The 26,013-nt window shown below is 42.4% G+C and overlaps 1 protein-coding gene across 1 annotated transcript in view; it reads left to right on the top strand.

Annotated features, from left to right (window-relative positions):
- SHB (SH2 domain containing adaptor protein B) overlaps positions 1 to 26,013 on the top strand; it is a 75,375-nt gene that overhangs the window by 33,995 nt on the left and 15,367 nt on the right. The window contains exons 3-5 of the mRNA XM_032206389.1: positions 7,323 to 7,538; positions 17,114 to 17,285; positions 21,560 to 21,679. Of these exons, the coding sequence (XP_032062280.1) occupies positions 7,323 to 7,538; positions 17,114 to 17,285; positions 21,560 to 21,679 (508 nt within the window). The remainder of the gene's footprint in view (positions 1 to 7,322; positions 7,539 to 17,113; positions 17,286 to 21,559; positions 21,680 to 26,013) is intronic.

The raw sequence follows: 26,013 nt of genomic DNA, 5'->3' as shown, positions 1-26,013 counted from the left end.
ATTCTGGTTGTGCTAGCCTTAGAGCATTCTGTGGGGGGGACACTGTGGTTTGTTTCACGGGGCAGTGATAACCACGGTGCTCACAGCTGTACATGGAAATACCAGTGCTGTGCTCTGCCTGCATGCTCTGTGCCCAAGAGGGCTTCCACCCCGAATAAAGAGAGCATCCTTTCTCCTCTTTTAGGTCTTTCTGAGAAATGTGTAGTGAGTAGCTGGCTGAGCAGCAGCAACGCACCTCTGAAATATGCAGTCTGCAGAAATTTTGAATTTTGAGATGTCAGATGTAATTTTTAACCACGGCTCATTTAACAGAAAATGGGATGTTTGGGGGGTGGGGGTAGAGTTTGTAGAATAAACTTCTGCCTTCAGGGAACTGGTGAAATTTAATTTTTAATTTCATTGCATCTGCCATAAAATAATTGTGTATCCAAGGGCAGTTTTCATGTGCTTAGGTAACGATACTGCTGCTCTTCCAATCCACCAGGATTTAGGCTTTCTTCCTCTGTGCCTTGTTTTAAATCAGTGTCCCTCCACTCCCCCGGGTATCCCCCAAAGAAGAACACGTACCTCCTGTTGTCTTCAGCAGAGTATGTTTGCCTGTTTTATTTTGGAGCACAGTATCTGTGAAGGATATGGATGCTTATTGCTGCTGGTTTATTGATACTTGGGACTTCTCCCCTCTTGCCCTTGCTCTGACCCGCAGAATACTTCGTCAGGGCTGCTGGGATGTGAAGGAGCTCCACGTGCCTTTCCCTGGGGGAAGGAGTCACACCTGCAGTCCAGGAGGATTTCTGTCATGGCGCAAGCTGTGTCAAGCCATTGCTTTTCACATCGAGGGATTACGCCAAGCTTTCAAACCACAGCAGGAGAGCAAACACCTCTTGTTCATCCCTGGAAAACAGCTCACTTCTGAGTCATTTGGCTTCTGTTTAGAAGGAAAACTGAGGGAAGATCTTTCCCTATCTAGCCTTTCCTGCAGGGTAAATGGGATTTTTAAGCACTGGGAAGCAGTTGCTTCAGTCCAAAAGCAAAACAGCCCTCACAGTTAACGGGGGGTCGTTGGTGCTCCCTGCTGCCCAGCAGCTGCAGACATCAGTCTGGACCTGGGAGCAGAGCAGAAAGCAACCTGAGTTCTGGTGGTCTGGGGTGAAATTTGAGCAGAGGTGAAACTCAGCTTCTGTTTTGAATAGACGTTGCGCTGACACGGTGGGAACTCTGCAGCCTCGGTTCTGAAGTGTTTCCAGATGATCTTACTGAGATAGGCATGAAAAGAAATGTTTATGGGGAGGCTTGGGAAAAAAGCAAGCAGTTGGCTGGCCTGTTTATGGAGGGGGAAAGGAAACAGATTCAGTGGGAGTAAATAAATGTTCTTCTGTCAAGGTGATCTTTGCATTAGCATCTGTCTGACGCCTGCGGCTAGTCACTGGCTGGTGCATGGCCTGGTGCAAACAGCTCGCTGACCTGCTCAGAGGTTACTCGCCCCTGCAAGCTGCAAGAGCAGTGTGTGCAGAGGGCAGAGGTTCAAAAACAACTCAACAAGGCTGTTCCCTGGTGAAGAACAACATATGACAACGTATTGTCCACAAGTAGGCTTTGTTCCTGAGTTATGTTCTCAGGTACTCTTTTTTTTTTTTATGAATTGTGGTGCTCTTCTAGTTATCCCAGGGCTGTTGATAGAAACCAGAGTGCTACGGCAAGCCCCCCAAACACCTTGCAGGCTGCCCTCTGGAGCTTTTGAGCATGAAATGTTCAGATCCACGTTTTGAAAGTTGTGCTGTGACTATCCCAGATGAATACAGGTTAGTCTGTTCCCCGGCTGCTGAGTGCTCTCACTATTTAGGTCCTTGTGTTTGTACAGCAGGAGACTGAGATGCAAACAGCGGACCAAAGCAAAGGATTGTTGTTTGCTTGCTTCTAATTAAATATTCAGACCTTTCCACTGGTAATTGTGTCATTTTTCTGTGTGCCTTGAAAACTCGATTCCAGGAAGATCTGTAATTTCCCGAAATAATTGCTTCAGTACTAATAAGACCTTTTGTAGCTGGAGTTATCCAGGAGGTTTGAGTGGTACAAATGTACCAACATCACAGTGGCATTCCTCCAGGCTGGTTTTAGTTTGTTGTGCCAGGCTGCCTTCTTGCTGTGTGTAAGCAGAAAGCTACATCCAGGTCGCTAAGACTGAAGCTGTTCAAATGCTGACTTTTGGGAGGAGGGGTGTCACCGTGTACAAGAGACCCACAGTCTGAGTCCAGAGAGAGGAGGACAGAAAGCCTTACATGTGTGTTCTGTAAACAGCTCTGTCCTGCACAGTCCTCCCCCAGCACAGTGTTTAGATGTTTCTGTGCACTAAATGAATGAACGGTCTGCTGTGTTTAATTCAGATGGCTGTGCATCTGATCAAAGTCAAGTGCGTGCGTAAAGGGCTGAAAAATCATTGCACGTTCACTCAGCTGACAGCTATTGATCGGGGCATGGAGCATTGCAGAGTGTTTTGTCTCCTGCTCTAGGACAGAGGGCGAAGCTCTATCCACCAGTATGAGCTTAAATTCTGCGGTGATCTCTGTACTGGTGACTGGATGTGAGTGTAACCACAAGTGCTCTGCAGGGTCCCAGCAACAGCTTTCTGTCACCTGTCCTGCTCCCAGTCCTGTCAAGGACAAAGGTTGTTCAGAGCCCTTGCACTTGGTTTGCAAAGTGTCAGTGCTGGCTTTTCAGAAGCTGGTATGGCATGATTGCAATACCATTTCCAGTGTGTTACATTCATAGTCTGATCTGGCTCACTAGAATAAGATTTTGGTGGTAGAGAAAACAGCTGCGGGTCTGTTAGGACAGTCTAATTACACTATAAGTCTCTCAGTGGGGCATGAAGGCATTACTGTTTGCTGTCAGAGTGTTAAGGAAGCTCGTGTGCCTTATGTTGTCACAGATGCTGCGAAATCCTTGTGTGTAAAATGTTGAAAAGCTTTTCCTGTAGAAGAGCAGGGTTGGAAAAATCAGGGGATTCATCCGGTTTCCTGCTTTGTCTCTTGCAGGCTAGAACCAGGATTAGCCAACATGAGGACTTATCCAAAGCCCAGAGTTCTGGTTGCCAGTGCTTCTTCTGTCCTCATAACATGTCTCTAAAGGGCTGCAGGGGAATTACCACATCTGCCTGAACAGGAGGCTCCCTTTTGGCATATCGGCTGCAGGCAGGCAAGATGTGTTTCTGCCGTGACGCAGGAACCTCTGGTTCTACTGCCGTCACTTACAGACCTGCCCAACGGAGTCTTTAGCTCGCTGCCTCTCACCAGACAAGAAAACAACAATTTTCTCACAAGTGCTTAATGTCAGGGAACCTTCTTCTTACACAGCTGTTGCAGGAGAACTCCTGCGTTTTGTTTTACAGTTTCTGTAAGCAAGTAGCACTGCCTTCAGAATTTCTTTTGCTTTTCTGCATAGCTGTTTTCTTGATAACATATCCCCCAATTCTCTCCAAGCTCGCCTCAGGAATACAGTGCACCAGTGAGTAATGCTGGTGGGTTACTTAAGACTATTAAAAAGTTTACAGCTGGAAAGATTGCCATGAGGTTATCTGTGTGTCAAGTGGTGCTCGAGGTTTCTGTACGTGCATTTTTGTCAGAATTGCTCACCATCTGGGAAGAAAAACGTGAAGTTCAGCCATCATCCATCACAGGAACTTGTCCTCCAGATGTCTCAATTTCTGGACCTTGCTGGTCAGGTTCTATGTTTTATAAAGGTGTCCAGGCTCCTGGGGCCTGATTCTGTTATATAATGCTAATCCGAGAGAATAAGAATTACTTGTGAGTGTCTTCCAGCCCGCTAGCGAAATTGGCTCTTTCAAAATTTCAGTTGCTTCTTTTTCTACAACCTAATTAACCAATGAGCATAATTCCATAAAAAGCACTCCAAATATCAGCAGTAAGAGGATAAAAAGATAGAATTAATAAATCAGGATTTCAAAGTACTAAAATGTGAACTGAGAACAGTTATATATAACATATATAACTGAGAACACATATATAACTGAGAACTGTTATATATAACAGATACAAGTCTTCCACACTGTGTTCTTCATGTACTTTTCATTGCCATTGCTGTTTTCACAGTGGAAAAATATGCTTGACCTTTTACGTGCCCAAAGTCAGCCTTCAAATAAAGTACAAATAATACAGTTTTGGACTCCCTGGTCAGTCCAGTGACTGTTTTAGTACTCAGAGCTGTCATTGTTAGAGGTTGCATGGAAACTTTATTCTTAAATATTCAAGTCTGCACTGAGCTATCAGTGTCTAATATTGTTTGTGGTACAGTATCAACTTTGCTGCCTGCTATTGAAAGCAGCTGTTTTATATTTAACTTCAGAAATTTTACTGTTCTGCATGAATGTGCTTCCAATGTATTACATAAAAGATGGACTTGCAAGCAAATTTACAGGAAGCTGTAAAAAGACCATGTATGTCAGTCAGCCTGTGTATCTGTGTGTATGTATCTGTGTGTATGTATACTCTCTCTTCCACTTCTTCAATTTCCTGAAGTTATGGTCTTTTGTAGAGAAAGTTTTCTTCTTTAGAATCAAACATTTGACGTTTTTTAATTGTAGCCCCTGACCACAAGGCATGAAATAGTAGGTTACAACCTTCTATTAGGAGGTCATCTTTTCTGTGCAGACTGATGTTCTACTTCTGTGGGTAAAAGAAAAATGTTGAGCATAGGCTCCTCTATTAAAATAATCTTACACTCCAGAAGCCAGTGGATAAACTGTGTTTAGCACTCCAAAATCAATATAAAATCTCTGATTTGGTGGAATCATGCCTTTGTTCCTCAGTAGCGTGCTCTTCTTGGTAGAAAACTGTCTGGCTTCACAGTACAGAAAGAGAGACAGGCGCAGGCCACATTTGTGGCTTAGAAGCAATGCAGTGCATATGTCCAGGAGATTTCAAGAGAGTATCAGCAGTGTGTTTTTCTTAATGTGAAAGTTTTTCTTAGTGCAGCATGATGTCATTGAGCAAAATTATCTTAGAAAGGTAGTTGAAACAAGGACTGTTTTATTTCTGGCAGGTCAAAAGCACACGTCTTTTCAAATAACTTACCCTTTAAGGTACTCTTTCCCAGGTTTTCCTTGTATTTGAAGGTGGTGATGTGGTTATCATTTGTAACTAGGAATCATCCTGACCTGCCTTCTTGTATTTAGATCATTGTCTTTAGTGTAGGTTTCATCAGATTTACTTGTAATGCATTAATTTATTTTTTTTTTTCCAAGCAAGAAGGCCATTGACTTCGTGTAGATCTTTCACTGTACTTTTGAAATAGTTTGGACCAATTGCCCTGATACGCTGTTCTTGCTGATAAAGGAATTGGTGAATGACCTTTTGATTAATACACTGATGGGGAGAGCTGTTCTAAGTCTTTGCATCATTTGTAGGTGTTTTGTTGTATGCTTGTTTGTTGGTTGGGGTTTTTTTTTGCTCAGGTTCTTTTTTTTCTGTTCAAGCAGAGTCAGCTAGAACAGGTTCCCCGTGAATATGTCTAGTCAGGTGTCTAATATCACCATTAATGGAAACTCCACAGCCTCTCTAGGCCACCTGTTTCAGTGTTTGACTGCTATCAGAGTTTAAAAAAAAAAAAAAAAAGGAAAGAAAAAGGTTGCATTGATATGAAATTTCATGTATTTTTATTTCTGCCTGCTGCCTCTTGTCCTGTCACTGAGCACTACCAAGAAGAGTTTGGCTCCATCTTCACTCTCAGCCAACAGGTATTCCTTTACACTGATAAGACCCCTCCTATGATTCCTCTTCTCCAGGCTGAACAGTCCCAACTCTCTTAGCTTTTTCTCATTGGAGAGGTGCTCCAGCTCCTTCATCATCGTTGTGGCCTCACGTTGGACTCTCTGTAGTGTGTCCATGTCTCATTCACTGGGGAGCCCAGAACTGGACACAGGTGTGGCCTCACCAGTGCTGAGTAGAGATGCACTGTATCTCTACTGTGTATGTCCAGTTTGTTTAAATCTTCCCTTAGGCCCCGATTCTGATCCTCTTCCACCAAGGCTAAGTCTCCCTTGGTCCAGACTTTCTATCTGTTCTCAGGGTCTGGGGTTCCTGGAGCTGATCTTATTACTGAAGACTGAGGAGAAGAAGCCATTGAGTATCTCTGCTGTTTCTTTATCTTGTGTCACCAGGGCAGGGACCCTGACACACTTAGCCATGGACCCATATTATTCCTAGCCTTCCCTTTGCCACTGATGTAGTTTCTTCCTGACCTCACCAGACAGGAAAGCCAAAGGCCACTTGGAATCTTGTGCAATCAGATGCTGTCTCTGTATTCATCCTGGGTCATCCAACCCTGCTTCCACCTCTTATACACTTCACAAGTGTCTTGACTTGCTCATATAAAACTCTTGATAATGGTTTAGCATAATGACACGCCTGAAGACTTCTAAGACTTTTTTTCATAGACAAAATGTGAATAAACTGGCATGTTGGAAGTAATTAAATTCGTCACTGAAGCTTACCAACCTTCTATGTTGTTTCTACACAGGATTCACAGGTAACAGCTCGCAGAATCCCAAGGCCTTCTGGCCAAGGAGAAGGCCTTCTGGAGGTCTTCTGCTATGCCCCGAGACGTAGATGGAGTGACCATAGCTTTGTCTAGTCAAGGCTTTGTAAAATCCAGGGAATAGAGAAACCAGAATGGCAATGCTCTGTTCCCTTCTGTTGAGCTTCAACCTGATTACTTTTTGACAAAGTCTGTGTTAATTTAAAGGAATATGTGTTCCTTAATACAAGGTGAGAAAAGGTCCATTCAGCGCTGCTTCCATTTAATGTTCTCACTGTTGTCCCAGCTCATTTTCTGCTGGTGTTGTGCATTCTCTAGAGGTAACTCAGGTAACTTTTAATCAGCTTTTGTAATTACACTCTGAAATTCATTTTGGTTGGTATTTGAATCTGAGTTGTATTTCTGAATGATCTCTAGAAGACCTAACTGCATACACAAATTTCAGCATTCTTGGGGATTTTTGCACAGTTGACTGTAAGAGTGCTTTACAAGGCTGATAATTATTGTGTGTTTTCTCTAATCTGGCTCTTTCTTTGCCCAGGGTGTACTGATGGAGGCATGAGACTCTGCCATGGTTGTTAGCTAGAGCAAACTTCTGCTTGCAGACAGTTAACCAAATGCAGAAGTAGAATTTAGAAGTCTTGTAGCAGCTTGCCAGCTGTGCAGTTACACAGAAATTAAGTAGTGCATGGAACTTGAATGCTCTAAAATTATTAACTGTGATAAGGCATATTTGGTAGTGATACTGATGCAATTTTCTTTCTTGATAACAGAGTTTCAGAAGCAGGAAGGCACGAAGTCCCATCAGAAAAACATGCAGCTCTATGACACGCCCTATGAACCAGAAGGCAGTGGTGTGGAATCTGATTCTGAAAGTGTGGTGAGTCAACGTTTACGAGAAAGCAAATTGCCACAGGATGATGACAGGCCTGCAGATGAGTATGATCAGCCATGGGAGTGGAATAAAGTCACCATCCCAGCTCTGGCAGGTAGGAATCCTAGATTCTGACCAGAAAATTCTCTCTTTCACAGCATATATGTCTGCCTTTCGGAGAAGTCAAGTGTTTCTGCACTTCTGAAGGGTGAGGGGTGGGGACAATGGGGGCTGGGGAGAAATCTGTCAAAAACGTTTGTGGGTAGTCTCAAGTCCTTACCTGCTGCAGAAATGTGGAACGTTGCACTTACTGATTTGCTGCTTCAGGTGAGCTGTTGTCAACCATCTCAGCGCTTGGTTCATGTTACTAAACCCCCTGTTTCTATCACCCCTTAATCTCACCCCTATTTTAATGAGTATGATGCAGATAGTGTTTATTGTTGAGTGGATCTATGATGAGAGTGATGCTTTGCAAGGTCCTTAACTTATGGGCCACTTCTTAAAGGGGCAGGATGAAAAGCAGCATGTGGTAACACGCTTCTCCTCAGTGATGTTTCTTGGTGTTTGTCACTTGTCATTTTCATTCCAATCGTGAGCATTCCTGTGGATGTGTAGAACTTGTTTTCAGATCGATACTTTTGTATGGCTGAGTTTCTCCCACATAAGAACTTGTCAGTCAGGGAGACCTCACACAAAACTACTAGCTCTCTCTGCAAATATCTGTGCTTGGTGTTGGTTATTTTCTTCTTCTTAGTCCCTGATGCTGCTTCTCAGAAATGGCTAGGGGGCTTCGTTCACTGATGAGGTGATTCTAGAGGCCAAGGGCTTCTTTTATTGGTAGAGCTTCAGTGTTTACAGCAAAGCCTGGCCAAGTCATGGTTTGACCATGTTCCAGGAAGCTCCTATGGGATGCTAGTCATACATGCTTTATGATTTCCCCCTCAATTATATGTTCCTGTTAAAAGCTGTCTAGGAGCAGGGTTGTTCCCCTGCCTTTTTAGGGGTCAGCTTGGCTTCCCAAGAAGGCTTGGGAGGAAGAGCTGTATGTGGTGAGGACTGTGGGTGTGAGAAAAGACAAGATATGTGGCTCAGGAATCATGGAAGAGTACTGAGAGCAATGTTTAGGAGCGGTCAGTGTGGATTTACCGTGGGTAAATCCTGCTCGACAAGCCTGTTTGATTTCTGTATTGAAACTACTTGATCCCTTGATGGAAGGAGAGCGGTAGGTGTCATCTGCATTGAGTTCAGCTTTCAACGTGTTGTGCTGTGGCATCCTTGTTTTGTGGTTTGAAATGCTGTAGCTTAGATGGGCGGACTGCTAGATGAGTGGAAAAAATGCCAGGATCACTGAACTCAAAGGGTAGCGCTTAGTGATTCACACTCTTCCTGGAATCAGTTTACAGGTGTGATTCCACATGGGACCAGTTCTGGAACCCTTCCTGTTCAACATCTTTATCAGTATAATCTGGAGGAGGAGAGGGAATGCACGTCATCAGGTTTGGAACGATGTCAAGTGGAGGGGTGAAGAGCTGCCGTGCAGAGCGTATGGGACAGGCTGGAGAAAAGGGCTGGCAACGAGCTTGTGAAATCCATCCAGGACAAATTCAAAGACCTGCACCTGGAGCAGACTAACTCCTTGTGATGAGATAGACCGAGGCTGGCAGGTTACAGCTTCAGTGGAAAGGGCCTAGGAGTCCTGAGGGAAAGCGGAGTGAACGTGGCTGGCAGTGCTCCCTGGTAGTGATGAAGGACAGCAGCATCCTGGCCTTTGTAAAAAGGAGAATAGCCAGTAGGTCAAGCAAAGTTTCCCTTTACATTTTTGGGAAAAAACATGGAATGTTGTGTCCAGTGTTGTGTCCAGTATTCTGATGCCAGAAGGATGCTAATAAATGTTGATTTCAGCAGACAGGCACCAAATTGACAGGAAAATCCAGCACATGAGGAGATGCTGACAGACCTGACTGAGCTTGCTTGGCCTGCAGAAGAGAAAGCTTTGGAGGGATCTAATAGCAGCTTTTCAGCGCCTCTGAGGAGGTCTTCCAGATGATAGAGCTAGGCTTTTCACAGATGCGCTGGTGTGTGATCAGAAGGTGAGAGACAACAGGCATAAGTTGTATCAGGCCAAGTTCTGATGTGATACAGGGAAGTTTTTTTTCCCCTCTGTGAGGACAGCCAAGGGATATTTTGCAGTCTTCATCTTTTTAGATGTTTTCATCCCAAGAAAAGGGATGACTGGATACATCTCTGAGCAATCTTATCTGATCATGTAGCAGACCCTGCCTTGGCAAGGTTGGACTAGACACTTCCTAAGATCCCTTTCTACTTGAATTATTCTGCGATTTGGCAGTTCTGCGTGCCATGATATTGCCACACAGGAAAATTGGGAGTGCGTTCTCTCCACAGTTCGACAGGGATACTGTTTTGTAAACAGTCTGTTGTGACACTGCCCTTCTTGGGTGTTCCTGGCTTGATCACCTAATAGGTAGGTGGATGTGGGTGACACGAATGTGTTTCTCTTGTAGCACAGTGTAGTACAGCAGTGTGGACTTGTTGTAAGAGAGATTTCTACCCCTCAGCTTCATTCGTTCATTTGTCTTTGTGTTGCAATTCATTTTATGTTTGCTTCCAACCTAAGCTGATGTCTGCATTATCCATCCTGAGAATGTGGCTGGGAGCAAGAGACCTGGATGAACCTGAAGCAGCTGCCTTAAAAAGAAACCTTCTGCTCAACATCCCCTGTCTTCTTTTTGGGCTCCTATAGAAGAGAAGTAGGGAAATTTGGTTTCTGCTTTGTAGCAGCATGGTTTGCTTTGGCATGTTAGATGTTAATAATCTTTATAGGATTCCAGACTCAGTCAATTGCCATTAAGTATATGCTAATGGTTCTTTGGAGCCTGGATCTAAGCCACCATCCAGTTCTGTTGCATGCTGTGCAGGTATAATGTCTCTCCCCAAAGAGCACGAACTCCAGCACAAAAGCCTAACCTGTTTATGTGGCTTCCAGTAGGATATACAGATCTGCTGCTGAGCCCTGCCACGTTGGAAGCAGGCTTCAGTTCGGGCTTGCCTGAGCTGACTCATCCCCTTTGCTGAGCCAGTTAAAATGCTGGCAAGAATTGTGCTGGGAGACTGTCTGGCTGGGAGATCCTGGCCACGGCTTGGGATATCGACTGTGTGTCAAGATAGGCTAGTCAATTGGGCCATACTCAAAGGAGGCACGTATCACTAAATGTCCAGTGCCACTATGATGCTTTTGCAGATGCTGAAAGTCAGCCTGTCGCCTGTGTTTAAAACCTTCTGCTTTGGGTTTAGGCTCTGGGACTCCTTTTCTGTTCCAGGTACCACTGTCACAGCTCAGCTGAGTCTTTTTGTGTGTCCCTGTGATGGCAGTAATGTTGTCTGTGCCTAAAGCAAATGTGCAACCTCAGTCTCACAGCTGATGAGCCTTGCTACACTGCAGCACGGTCCCTAGTAAGCCTGTTAGAGGTAGGGTGTCTGCTGCCTGGAAGGATCCACAAGCTGCCCACAGTAGGGGCTGCAGAGTGACACCAGCAGTGAGTTTGCAGTAGGTCTTCAGCTGCTCTGCGTTGTCTTCCAGTGAGTTTCTCTGTTCTCCATTCCAGAGGGTTTCTGGCCCTCTGCCATTTGCTGCCATGTTTGCACCTTGCCTTTCTTTCTTATTTTGCTTCTGGTATCATCTTTATCTGCTTTTCCTTCCTTTTCTCCCACCAATCTGCATCTATGCCTAGTCTCTCATTTGTCCTTTTCCTATCTAACACCTTGTCCTATCGTGTCACCTTCTTACATCTCCTTGGGATTTCTCAGCTCCTACCTTCAGACACCAGCTCCCTATCACCCTTTCCTAGTACCTGTGTGTACATTTCTGCCCACAGGGAAGGAAATTGCTGTGATTCATTTTCTTTATCCCCATCCTTCTTAGCCCTCTTGGCTAGTGCCATGGGGATGCCTGTAGTGACTACAGATTTCCTTGTAGATGCTCTTCAACAGCAACAACACAGTTAATTCTGGCTGGCTGCATTACCTGAGAGCCCTCCAGATATTTATCTCCATTCTCTTCACTGTTTGGCTGGATGCATGATCTGCCATTCCTGCCTGTGTTCTTGGACAATTTGGGAAGAGAGCTATTTTTGAGCAAAGAATATTTTATTTGAAGACAAGGGTAAATAAAGCCCTTGGACTGCATAAAATATTGGGAAGGAACGCATGTTTGAATGTGACCCTGAAATCTTTAGAGGAGGAATTCTTTAGGGCTATTTATTTCTCTGCATCTCCTTTCTGTGTTGTAGCCTAGCACAGAGTTTTTACCTTGTTGAGTTTTTCTTTACGTACTAGTTTTGATAATATTCCAAAGGCTAAGAATAATGTCAGAGTTGCTGTGAGCTTCCCACACAAGGATGGTAACTGTGTGCTACCCAGAGGTCATTTTTCTTTCAAAGTATGCAAAATACCTAAAACAGAAACTTCATTGTTTAGCAATGCTGAGATACAAGCTAAATATTTACAGTACAACTCTGTGGAACCAGGGCACATCTGTCTGCGGTGAGATCATACTTTGCAGATTTCTCAATTAGTAGTAATACAGCAGCCACAGAGGTGAGGTTACTGGCTTCAAAAGTTATTGTCCCAAGAGTCATGTGTGTGCATATGGAAATCTCAGATCTTACTCTTCATGCATTGTGCATATCAAATGGAAAGGCTGAGTTTAAATTAAATCCAGAGAATAAATGTATTGGTTCCTACCGCATTCCTTCTTGTGCACCACTTGGCGGTTGTGAAGTCTTTGAGGGCTCTAATCATCTTCACGCTCAACTTTTTGATCTTTAGTGGGTAAATGCTGAAATAGTCTAGAGTGTTGATTAAAAAAAATAATCTTAGCTTTGTCAATTTTTTTCTTCATCAGGTAGTCTTTAATTAGGATATATTTGAGTGTAGATTAACGAGACACCATCTACCCAATATTAGATTTTATGATTGGCCTGTGTGTAAATATTCTTCTAAGGCATTACATAGTTAACTTTTATGAAAGCACACATTGCTTTACAAAATTAACAGACTAAAAGGAAATTTAATTAAAAAGCATTATGATATGGTTGAATTCCTTATGGGCTCACATCAGCATGCAAAGTTCTGTTTTACAGTGCTGAGAGAGTAAACATTTTTAGATGAATTAGATTTCTGCGATGGGGTGTGTCATTCATTATAACTGAGTATGTCTTAGGTACCTGGTTATTTGCTACAAAGCAACGCATCAGGACTGGCTGCAAGCATAGATTCAAGCTGCTGTCTAACCGGTTCTCTCCTATACTTTTACTTGCTTGGAATTATAAATATTTAAAATAAGGGAAGAAGAGATTCAACTCCGAAGTTGGAAACAATGACATGTTTGCAGTGGAGAAGTACTGACCCTCTGCTGAGATATTTGAAGTGCTTTCCTGACTTTCATGTGTACTGTGGTTCTGTAATGTAGCTAGTTAAGCTGTGTGGGTTTTGCTCGCTTCTTGAGTGAGGTGGATTTCTCTGAAGATCACAACATTGTCTAAGTGTTATTAGAAATTACAGGTTCACAACTGAAGCCACCTCCTGCTAAAACTTTCCTATTTTAGAGGTTCATCCACAGGGAACAGTATGCATCTGTGATGTGAAGTGCAGACACAATGAGCTTTATGCAGCAAACGTTTTTGATTTGTTAGGTGATAGACTTAGGAAACAAGCCAAAATGGCAAGAAACTGTAGAATTATCATGGAGTCAATACTCATGCAAGTCTTTTAAGGAAAACTTTTGTACCTCTGCCATGGTTTCAAGATTTATTGGTGAAGTATGGATAGAAGCTGTCTGTCTCCAGCCTGGAGTCCGAGATGTGCCAGACCAAAAGGGTGCACAAACTGAAGTCTGCTCGGTCTGAGGGAGAGCATGTGTTTGCTGCAGCTCCCAAGCGCTGGCTGGTTCTGGTGTCGTGCAGATGCTTGCGGAGCAGGCTATGTATAGCCTTCCTCGGGGACTTCAGCTGTTCATTGCAGTGCTGAAAGATGTGTTTCTTTGTATTGGAGTGCAGCATCTTGCCTGTCTGAAGTTTTGAGTTGTTTCACAAACAGGTTTGGCTTTGTTTCGTTGGAGGCTGTACAAAGAAGAAAGCAGGAAGGAAATAATGGCTGAAGCTGAAATGCATTTTTGAAGGTTTTTATGAGATGTGGGCAGGTCTTGTTAGACCTCCTGCTGAGCTGGGCAAACCAGTTTGCCCAGAGGAGCTGAGTTTGGCAAAATAACAGGAACAAGGTAACTTTCTGGTACGTAAGTCTGTCTGGAAAAGGAGATAGCAAAAAAGAGAGTCCGTTTGGGAACTTCAAGCTGACCCTGGCTCCTGCTTGGGGTGTGAGAGAGAGCAGGCATTTCCTGGTGGGCATAGCAAACCTTTGGGTAAAGGAAATGCATGTGAAATCTGCACAACCAATCTCAGTTATCACTTAAGAAAATCAGTGCTCCTCTAGTACAAAGAGGGCCATCCGCTAGTAGCTTTTACTACTCAGTGTTGCTCACAGAGCCCTTGAGGGAGGATCTCCAGGTTCTGGACTTGGCCACTTATGCTGTGTGCAGCTGCTGTTGCACAGAAGGATGGTGCCCAGGGCACTAGGGACTAGGGAAGCAGGGTCGTTCTGGCATGCCACCCCAGTGGGGAAAGCCACCAGCTACAGGGCAGGAGAGGAGAACGAGGAAGAGTCAGGGATGCAGTTGGTTCCAAAACAGAAACAGCAGCATAAACAGAAATACCACGGCAATAAGAAACTTTCCACTCTCAACTGCATGGAGTTGAACTTCTGAACCTTCACTGTATGTACTACATCTTTGGTCAAGAGCGGATTTATAGTACCCTAAAAATCCATCCTTATAACAGCATCACATGGGCCAGTGCCTGACTAGATAGCATACTTGCCAGTTTTGTCTGCCTGGATATCCCTTTCAGGCTGCTTCTTCCTGCCAATTTAGTTCACAAAAAAAGAAATAGGGCAGGAGCCAAGAGACGTGTCTCAGCTCTTCAGACAAACAAAACATTCAAAAGCATTTGAAATGTAACTTTGTGCTATTTTTGTAGAACAGCTCCTATTTCCAACCCTCACCATGTCATAAAGATATCACTGTTTACTGTAAGAACTGAGTTTCACATTTGTTTTGTGAAATGTTTTTTTTTGGTGTCTGAAAGATGTTGCTCAGTCAGTAGCAGACAACATTAACTTCACAAGTATTCAGAGTTCCCAAATTACAGTATCCAGGTGTTTTTCTTACAGTTGAAACCACTATGCTGTTCATATGTGTCACTTGCAAGTACACACATGCAATGTTTCTCCTTGTTATGCTAATCAACCTCATTACTGGATAATGAAAGCTCAATATGAATTTGCATTTTAAAATGTAACCATACTTCTGCCATGTATACTTCAGAATGTGATTTAATACATTTGCCCAATTTTGGTAATAATTGCTGCCTGCCTACTTTGCCTCTGAGAAGAAGAGCAATTTGGAAGTGTTCTAAGTCATGAGGAGAGCTTGTAAAAACAGCCAAAACAAAGTGCTGTAGAATATTTTCCTTGTCCAACACATCTCTATTCTGTATGCATAATCTTTTTGAAGATTACAGCTCCTTCCTGTTGTACAGTTGCTTTAAAGCAGTAAGCACTGCCAGTCACATGCCTAACTGGCTGTGTTGTTACAAGTCGAGGTTTGAATGCATGTGATCTACCTGCTTTAGTAGGGATTCCCTGTAATTGTTTTTGCAACATTTTTCTGTAATGCTGCTGTTCAAATTCATACAGGAGCTGACTGCTATGTGTGTGCACTGTGATATTTGCTTACTGAGCTTCCTGATACAGGGAGGTTTGTTCAGCCTGTTCCCCACTAGATGACCTTAGCAGCAATAATCCATCCACAGCTGGGAGTGTTTGTTGCTCCGCGATGAAGAAGCAAACCTCAGAGGGCAGTGAGTGAATATGGAAGATGGTGTGGATAGCTCCTTTCACTGCTTCTGTCAGGATTCAATTCTTTAATTCTTTGAAGTTATAGATACGTAGAGTCTGTAAGTGTGGTTTTTATAGGAATGAGGATGCAGACCTCGTTAGTATGTGCTTTGTTAACAAGCCATATCGCTTTCCTTGGCATCACAGAGTTTGTGAGAGAAGACTTTAAAAGTGTGCTTTGCCCTTTTCATCACTTTGTACTCTAGCCTTTCAAGACAAAAGCCTTGTGGTTGCGTTATATAAGTAGAAACATTTTTAATTGATCACTGTTTGCCAGCATTTCTGATGTGGGTAGATGGGTGTTACCTGTCTGGAAGTACACTGAGATTGCTGTTCAGATGATCCATGTAAGCTGAGGCAAGCTGGGTTCGCAATGTTCTCACTTGCTTGTTGGCTTCATTGTAGAAGGTGACTGAAAGCTTGTGTTGTGGGTTTATGTGGCAAGGCTTTGGTGGCGGCAGGCTGCAGGGGTGGCCTCTGTGAGCAGAGCCCAGCAGCTGCCCCATGTCAGAGCAGAGCCAGCTTCAGATGGCTCCAAAAGGGACTTGCTGATGGCCAGAGCTGAGCCAGGGAGTCATGCTGGGTGGGCCTCTGGGAGAGCAGAGTTATGGAAGGGAAAAGACTGCTGTGCTAGAGCAGCTGGGAGAGAGAATTGTGAAAGTGTGAGAGAAGCAGCCCTGAAGCCCCCAGGGGAGTGCCGCAGGAGGGCAGGAGGTGCTGCAGGCAGGCAGCAGCAGTTCCCCTGCGGGCTGTGCAGGGAGAAGCCCCTGGTGGAGCAGGTTGTCCCCCTGCAGCCCATGGGTCCCACATGGAGCAGATCTCCACGCTGCAGCCCCCCCATGGGTGGAGGAGCCCCCGGTGGAGCAGGTGGATGTGGCCTGGAGGAGGCTGCGGCCCATGGAGAGCCCCCGCAGGAGCAGGCCCCGGGCCGGAGCTGCAGCCCGTGGAGAGGAGCCCACGTGGAGCAGGGGCAGAGAGGGATCAAGAAGGAGTGGTGGAGACGAAGTGCTACAGACTGACCACAGCCCCCATTCCCCCGTTCCCCTGCACCGCTCAGAGAGAGAAGGCAGAAGAGTGTGGATGGGGGGAAGGTGTTTTAAATTTCTTTCCTTTGTTTCTCACTTCTTTAGCTTGCTAGTAAAAGGAAATAATGTTACTAATTTCCCTTCTCTGACTCTGTTTTGCTCATCACAGTAATTCTTGAGTGATTTACCTGTCATTATCTCAACCCTTGAGCTCTTTGTATCATATTTTCTCCCCCTTTTTCTTTGAGGTAGGGGAATGAAAGAGCAGTTTTGGTGGAGCTCAGCTGCCTACCTGACTAAAACCACCACAGCCTATCTTCATTACTGCAAGGGGTAGTTCAACAGCATCATCTCTTGCAGAAGAAAACACCAATTGTTAATATAAGCATGGGTTATTTTAACAGGATTTGGAAGGGTATGGATTTTGTCGATGGAAAGGCAAGAGTTTTAGGGCTGTATTTTGCATAGTTAGAAACACTTTAGACGATGCATCTAACTTGGTAGGTAAACCACTGTATCTTAATGTTGGTGGATGCATGTTTATTCTCCCTGGGAAGTATGAAGCTTCTCTAAATGCTACAGCTATGTTGGTCCTTATTAACCTTGCCTAGAGAGGTAATTATTGTGTATCTTGCAGCCCAATTTAATGGAAGTGAGAAACGACAAGCATCTCCTTCTCCCTCAAATGACCAGCGCAGGCATTTAAGAGCACCTGGAAGAGGCTTTAAACCCATCAGACATGGCAGCCCAGAATTTTGTGGGATCCTGGGAGAGAGAATAGATCCAACTGTTCCACTGGAAAAGCAGATGTAAGTAAGCACAGCAATTGCTTTCTAGCTCTTTGCCTCCCCACTTACAAGAGCAGCAGATGTCCTAGATCCTGCTGTCCCACTCCTTTTCCTCTGCATCCCCTGCATTACTGCACACTTAAAACTATCCTCATTAATTCTACAAACTGTAAATAACATTTTTGGGGGACAATATAAATAGGAACCTCTCATCTCAGGAACAGTGAATTTTGTCTGCTAAATCACATGCAGTTATTTCACTTATAACCATGTTGATTACCTTGCGTTAGAGAAAGGCGGTATGTATCACATACATCCAAAATGTACTTTAAAGCTGCATGAATTCTGTGTCTTTATGGCTGCATATCATCTTTCTAGTATCTCAGACATGCCTTGTATTTCACTGTAATACTGCTCTAGTGAGAGCCTGATGAGACCAGTTACAAAACTTTACAAAAAGAGTGTTATTTCTATCCTGTGTTGTCAAAGCTGAGGATGGTATTTAGAATCAGCTTTGTCAGCTCCAAACTCGAGTTCTGGAGAAATTCTGTGGAATATTCCATATCTCTTATCCACAAGGGTGGCTTCTGTCCTGCTTCATTTTTACCCTTCTATGAGGTGTTTGGACAGACTGGCTTGTGTGGTGGAGTGACCCACTGTCCTGTATCATACTGGATGTGCAGCCTCAGAAAGGGGGCCAAAAACAAAGAAAAATCTTTGTGTGGAACAATTTACAGAGGGTACATTGATACTTGTGAGCACTGAGTCATCCAGCAGATTCACACAGTGAAGTCAGGGACTTGTCTTTAATCCTCAAGACAGTCCCACTCTAGACACTGTCATTCTAAGTTTGGTGGAGAATTTATACTCAAAGGAGAGAGAGGACGTAATTTAACATGGGTGTTAGGGTGTTCTCCGTCAGAATACTTCATCTCTGAATGGTACTGGTATTGGTAAGATCAGTGCTGAATCCTTTTGCACTTCAAATCCTTGGTCGGAGAGAATCCCCTGTCAGTTGAGTCTGAGAGAAGGTGTTTCCTGAAGTTCTTTTTCCTTTGATGTACTATTTTTACATGCAGTATTTGGAACCTTAAGCTTGAAAAAGAGATTATCTTCCACGTGGTATCATGTTACACCTACTCAACATCAGCCTTTGAGGCACCTGCTCATTGACAAAGGGCAGACTTGTGTGCAACACAGGAAATAGTGACCAATATTGTGAAATCACTTGCTGATACTACAGATAAATAACTAAAGGCTATACACTAGACTGCAAAATTTGGCCCTCAGACTTGAATACTTCCAGACCACCATAACCCCCCAAAAATACATTTAAGCCACTATGGAAAGTTAAGCATCTGTTAATTAACTTTTGACTCATAAATGGATTGTTGTGTAGATCTGTTATAGGGTAACTGCAACTTAGAAGTGGAGACTGCAGAGTTGGTTTTGTTTCCTCTAATTATTCAAGTGGTAGTCACAATATTATTTTTAATTCTTCATTTTGTAGGATCAAAACTGAAATGAATGTCCAGTTAACAGTAACTGATCAGAAAATTAATGAGTGGATTTATTGTACCTTTGATTATTCGTAATAGTTCAAAATGCTTGATTTTTTTAATAGTATGAGATTTCTTCATGGCACCATGCCATCTTTTCTGTATAAGAATGGAATCTCTTTTTTTGTAGAGAGGATCTACATGAAAAGTAGCGTGCAAATTAACAGGTGAATTTCTAATATGTCGGAACCTTCCCAAACAGGCAGAAATTCCAATGTGTAATATGTCAAATTACTCCTAGTTGCTTGTGATTAAGGAGTTTGTAACCATAAACTGAGTAACTCATGGACACAGGGGAATTGAATGAATTTGTTCTGCTTCCTCCACGTAACAGTGAAAAAAAGGAAAGTGTGCTCTGCCGTTTTGTATGTTCTATTGAAAGTGAATCCCTCCCTGCTTTGTATGCAAGGTCTGGTGACTTCCTGTTTTGCTCTGACCAATTCAGAAATGGAGTAGTGCTGTGCATCCTGTGAGCTGTAATAACTGATCACACCTACTGCATAACTGATACGGCTGTCCTGTTTGCAGTGGAGCTATGACCCCATAGCATCTGAAATCTGATCATAAGCAAAGCAAGAGATGTCAGGAAGAACATCAGTAAAACACCATCAGGATGCTTTCAATTAGTCTTGGAAAGTGTGTGATTACGTTTCAATTTTGCTTCTAGTTTTGTATTGTGTGCCTGTGCTTTCTGGGATATCTTAAAAGATATGTTTGTCTTCAGGCTGTCATGTCCCATGCTTTTGCACTGGTGTGTTTTACAAGTTGTTATTTCACAGTTCTGCGATCACATAATTCACATTTGAATCTTTGAACTTTCTGAACAAATACCTATATGTTGACATTTAAAAAATAGACACACCCAAGGCAAACAGCCCCGGTACAGTTGAAACTGCAAATTAGCCAGGAACTTTAAACTGATTGTAGCACCATGCTTATCTCAGTTAGCTGGAACAGGAGCAAGCCGAATGTCCCATTTACATGAGCATATGATTCACAAGCAATTACACTTCTCGATACTGCTGTTTACTCTCAGCTGTAGCCAGAACAGCTTCCAGGCATTGTTTCTGAATCAGATGTTCTCCCATCAGTTGTCTTCATACTTTGCTGTTTTTCTTCTGACTGTTTTGAAAGCTGGCTTTGTTTCCTGGAACCAACTCTGCATTCTTTTTCCATGAACCTCTCTGCCAACCGGGGATCACCAGGCCCAAAGAATGTACGAAGTACTTCTCTCTGAATATCAGACTCCATTTATCTCCCTGATTTGGGCTAGGTCATATTTTCTTTTGGTTTTACTTGGCCATTTAGGAAGAAAACAAATAAGAATGATTTATAAACAATAGGAATAGTTTTTAGCGTCTCTCAAATACATATTCTGATTGACTCTTAGTATTCATATTCTTCTTCACATTCAGAAGACTGCCTAGTCCTTAACCTAGTCTTTAAATTGCTTGTCGAGAAATACTCTTCAGCAGTAAGTAACTGATGAGGTACAGAGGGAATGTTGCCTGAAAACATCTACATCTGTGCGTCAGTGTTACTTGTAATGTGATAGAGCTGTCAGGGTCTCCCTTTCAAGTCTGTCTTGAATATACAATAGTAAAACCCTCCTTGTAGCTTTCTCTAATACAGACTTCAGTTGTAGCCAGGCACAGGATGAATTTTTCTTCTGAACACCAACTTTCATTTTGCACATTCACTAGCTTTGACAGCGGAGCTGACATTGGGTCAAGATAGTCAAAAGCATGACTTCTGTCAAAAGAGCCTCTCTCTTTATTCACTTTCCTCCTAGTTGGAATGTTTCTCTTAAAGTACGTTAAGCAGATAAATGAATTTAGAACAAATGGAAGGAAACTGTTTTGCACATGGCGAGTCAGTTCCTGGTAATGACAGGCAAAGAGCATTTCTGTGGCATGCATTATCCTGCTTAGGCAGTGTCATATCATGCTTCAAAGTGCATTTTCCAGTTGCACGAAGGGGGAGATCTCCCTCAGAGATGTGATTGACCCTGTGCAGGGCCAGGCACATTACATGGCTGGGGGAAGGGTCAAAGCATTTTGAATGCCAATACAAAAAAGCACATACTGAGAAGTTTATTTGCATTGGTCAGTTTAGTAGAGGACACATCTCTCCTTTCCCCATTCCCTTTCTTCCCTGCATACAAGGACCACATCTACTATGCAGATTCTCCAAGGATTTACTAAAAGCACTCAAAGTTGTCATAACCAAGTTTAGAACAAGTCTTTGTTAATCTTCATGTTGATTAAACAGACATTCTTATCAATTTCCTCCTTTCTCAATGTTTTTTTAAGTGATATTTTTCACTGTAAACTGTATTCTTCTGATATGGTTTTGTTTGCTTTTTTTTGTGTGTTCTTTATTCTTTTCTATGTAAATTGAAATACTGATATGTCGAAGGACTAAAATCAAGTAAATGTGTATTGTGGATCTCCTGCTTGCAAGATAAAGGTCATAACTTGCTGCTCTGGGTGCAAATTTCTTACAAAACTATGTACACCAGTTCTGTCACATGCTATCCTAATCTGATTTTTTTCTTTCATCTGAGAGGCCAAGTGGAAATGTTAACCTCAGATAAGGCAAACAACATGCTTTTTATCTAATGCATTAGATCTTAAAGATGTCTGTGTGGTATTAACCATTATTCATACCTTAAAAACAAAGTAGTGAAAGCAGTATGAGTTGGAAAATGTGTATTAATATCTTCTTTTTTCCTAGATGGTATCATGGAGCAATCAGTCGGACAGATGCAGAAAACCTGTTACGTCTATGTAAAGAGTGTAGCTACCTTGTACGAAACAGTCAAACAAGCAAGCATGACTATTCTCTTTCACTGAAGTAAGTACTTGCCAGTATACATAATATTTGTAATTTACAAGCCATAATTTCTTTGGTGCAAAAAAGAAAAATTATTCATTCTGTTGCTGTGCTAATTCAACTCAGAAGGGCACCCAGAAGGTTTGAGACTGTCAGCCCCCGTGATGTATAGTGACAGTCACTGAATTAGGACCTTAAATTTGGGTGTGTTAAGGGACTTTTAGTCTTCCTGTGATGTCTGCTTAACTAAATAAACTTGATCTTTTTTCTGGGTCCGATTTGAAATGCTCTGCTGCTTCTGCTTCAGGCTGAATTAGCAATTGCATTGTTTAGGGATTTTATTCCTTTTATAAAAGAAGCTTCACATATGGAAGGAAGACTTTGTGTGGTAGAGCTGGATGGTATTGGTACAATTCTTGAAAGTAAAAAACCTAGAATCAATGCTGGAAGATCTGCACAACTGGGAAGTGCTCATTGTTCCGGTCTCAGTGCTGTTATTTGCCTCACCTACCTTGGCTGATCAGAATATATTACAGATACTTGCTTCAGTGTATGCTCATCTGCATTTCCAGCAGAGGAAGTTCTCAGGCTCCCAGGTTTTCAGTGCAGAACAAGAAGGCCTTTCACCATCATATTGGCTGTACAAGCGCAAAGAGGACTGTTCCCTTGCTTTCCTTCTTCCAAGATAGGGTCTGATGTGGAACCTATCTTCCAAGTAGGAAATAAACAGACCTATCACATTTTACAAGCACTGCTCCTGATAGTTTGACTTTTAAACAGTTTCTTCACAGAGCTGTTCTGGAAGCACATTTTACTGCTTGGATAAAGTAATACTTGATGGTAACGCTTTCAGAGGTGGTGCCAACCTATGTACGTTCTTAGGTTCATTAGAAATAAGGGGCCATGTCTGCCCTACCCTGTTTTATGCAGATGATCTAAACAGTAGATTTCAGATTGGTTTTATATCCCCATTTTGGGCTTAGTAGAAGTGCATCTGTTAATGTAGTTTTAAATTCTGTTTAAATATATATTTTGTAGAACTTCTTTAAATCTCAATTCCTGTGTTATGTTGTTGTGGTCTCTCTGTGCTGAAGAGTCCTGCCTTGAACTGGAACACACCTGCTTTAGAAATGTGGTTCAGCTGCAGTTGACCCCTTTGTCATTTGATCTGTGTGTTCTCTAATGTAATATTTCTCTAGTTACTTGCAAGCACTGGAGGCTTGATGGCACATGCTTCAGATATATATAGGCTTAAATTTTCCTCTTCGTATTCTGAAAGTCTTGAAATACGGCTTTTGTTCTTGAAGCATGCCACAGTATATCACTTAATTCTTGCATTAGCATGGTGACTCCCATTATGTAACCAGTGCACAGATTTAAGAGAAAAAGATGAGAGCATATTCTTTTGAATCTGCTGCAATTCTTAATTATCTTTTCTTTACATCACCTTTCTCTTTATTTTCTCTGTTTTGCTAGTTTAGACATCTGGATGCTGGCCCTTCATGTCCCTGTAGTGTGTTGTATTTCAGGATTTTCTAAACCAGATTTCCTGATGGCACTTATCTTAAATCTCCCCATAATAAGACAATAAATAATAATTTAATAATTAAATAAGACAGCTCAATAATAAGACAGCTAAATAACTTAACTCCAATCTGCATTTTCTGTAGTGTAAGAAAAGTGGTTTTGGTACTTTCCAGCTCTCCTTCCATACATTTGTCAAAACCAGTGCCTGCCCTGGCCTCCTGATGCTGTCTACTAACTGTCTATCAGCTCCCTGTGATGTTGATCATTCTTCCATGGCTCCTCCAGAACCCGCAAAATCCTCTTAAGCCCATGGTATTGTACTTAGTGTTCATGTCTTGTCCATTAGCCATTTTTCCTTTTTTTTTTTTTTTTTTTTTTAATGAGCTCTTTTGATATCCAGCAAATGCAAACAATGTTTTCTCTCAAAGTATCTAGTTAAATAAAAAATAACATAATTTAACCATATATGCCAGTTACCATGAAAACTTGCTTGCTCTGCTAGCAATGTGCGTAAGTTTTACTTGCCATCTCGCTGACCATTACCATCTGTAGACCACTCACAAAGTTCATGTTCAGTGTTGGTGTTCACTGGCACCTGATTGCTTCTCATTGCCATAAGGTTCTCTTCCCTTTCTTCCCCCATTCAGGACACTAAATGTATAATTCATTGTTCTTTTTGCATCCCCTCTCAAGGAAGATGGTTATTTAAAAAAAAAAAAAAAAAAAAAAAAAAAAAAAGTAAGGCTTTAGATAGTTTTGGTAATGGAAGAATGTTCATTAAGCTCAAAAAGCTGAGTTATTAGACAGTTTTCAGGTTTCACTCACAATCCTTTTGAGGAAATGTTTCAGCCTGGTTTATCACTAGTTTTAGCTGTAGGAAACTACCCCTTCAAAGTGCCAAACATATGCTGCTATTTGGGGTTATGATTCTTTTACCCAGAGGCAACTGATCAGTCTCTGATGAGGTTATTTTGCACCCCTCTATCCTTAACTTGAGGTCATACAAATCTCTTCATTTCATTGCCATGTGATCTTACATCCTTATTAGCATTTGTCTTGCAGGACCTCTTAATCCCTACATCCTTTGTTGAAATTTGAAATGCAATGTTTATTGTTTATCGGCAAATATATCGTTTCTATAATATGCAATTTTCACCTATTTCCATTGAACTTCCTCTGAATTTGGCACTAGCTATGTTTCCTTTTTAGTATTTGTTGTTCTCCCCATTGTGAGCTTTAATTTCAAACTCATTTTGTGTTCTGGTGACGTTTTTTTGTTGTTGTTTGCTGTATATTTCCCTACCCATCCCGTCTCTGGGCATTACGGCAAATAACTGTTTTTCTTGATATCCTTCCAAGTGGTAGAATTCATGAGCATGAATAGAAGTGACTGTCATGTATTGCTGATGTGCATTCTGTTACATTGGGTGTCTAGTTTAAGCCTTCCCCTCTGTAATGATGAGAGATTTCAAGCCCATGTGTTTTTTTCACAGTTCTGTTGACTCAAGTGAATGGACTAAGAAGTATATCAGTGGGGCTGACAGTGCTCAGATGTCTTTGTGCTTGTCCCAGTGCCCCGTCTTTTAGTCAGATTTGAGACGATCTGTTTCACTTCCCATTTTCACCAGAACAAATGTGTAGCTCATAAAGTGCTCAGTACAAGGTGTTCATGGGGTAATTGGCAGAATTAACCACAGACACAATGGTAATCAGCTATCCCTTCCTCAAACTATACTGAGGAAACATACAACCTTGTTTATGCTGCCACAAGTACAATTAACTTCTTGCAGAAAAGAGCCCCTGGAACATTCAAATGCAAGGTTAAGTTATTAGTGGCAGGCAGATTTCCATCATCACCAATAGAACATGAGACTGGATCTCACATCACAAAAACTAAAATTGAAGTAAAAATAAAGGAGCTGCAGGCATCGTGCTGCTGGTGTGAGCATGCCTGAGGTTGTGTGTGGGTGCTTTATAGCAGTGTCCTCAGTAATGCCAAGGCTTTGTAACAATGTGCTTGTCCTTCTACTGCTATGCAGAACATGATATGTGTTGCTGTACCAATCCAGTGTACCATCCTCTTACTGCATGGGGCTGCATCAGGACTTGCAAAAGAGCATGGTAAAAACAGGCTTTGCTCACTTTTCCTTTGGCAGGCAGGTTTAGGGGTGCTTGAGGTCTTCTGGAGGTGTAAGAGACTTGTAAATATGGAGGCTTTTGGATGTTGCTGGATGTGCACAGTCAAATGAAGTTCAGAACAATTTCAACATTAAACTGCTGTTTCATTTTATTGGTATATTTATGATGAAATGGCAAGTCCTGACTGCACTGCATCTGATAGCACACTATAAAGATACATGATAGTTATCAGGTAAGCATGTTAATAAAGCAGTAGCACAAAATTAATTGTCACCAGGCATATGTAATTTTTTGTTTGTTTGTTTTCTTGCTTTCTTGTTATCAACTTGCAACCTTGTCATTTGTTACATTTGCCTATAATAATTTTGTTGGGATAAGGTTCTTGAATCATAGCTCTGGAGATAGTGAATGTGACAGTGGAAAAAATGAGCAGTTTTCTGTAAATAATTTGTGAGCATCCATGCTTGTGAGCATCCCTCGGCTTGTGCTTAAGCTTGCCATACATACTTGCCCCAGGTCCTGCTCTGGTATGGTCTGTGCAGTGTCCCTGTTTAGCATACAGTGTAAGGCCACTTTTTCCATGGATTGACCTCCCAGGAAGCAGTCTGAGATGCTAGGGTTAGAGCACAGGCCTACGCTAATGTGGGACTACTGGCTTTGAAGGTGACTGCAGTTGTTAAATATTTCTT

Source organism: Aythya fuligula, chromosome Z, assembly GCF_009819795.1.
Source record: "Aythya fuligula isolate bAytFul2 chromosome Z, bAytFul2.pri, whole genome shotgun sequence".
Lineage (NCBI taxonomy): Eukaryota > Metazoa > Chordata > Aves > Anseriformes > Anatidae > Aythya > Aythya fuligula.
This window is presented reverse-complemented; position numbering and strand designations above follow the sequence as displayed.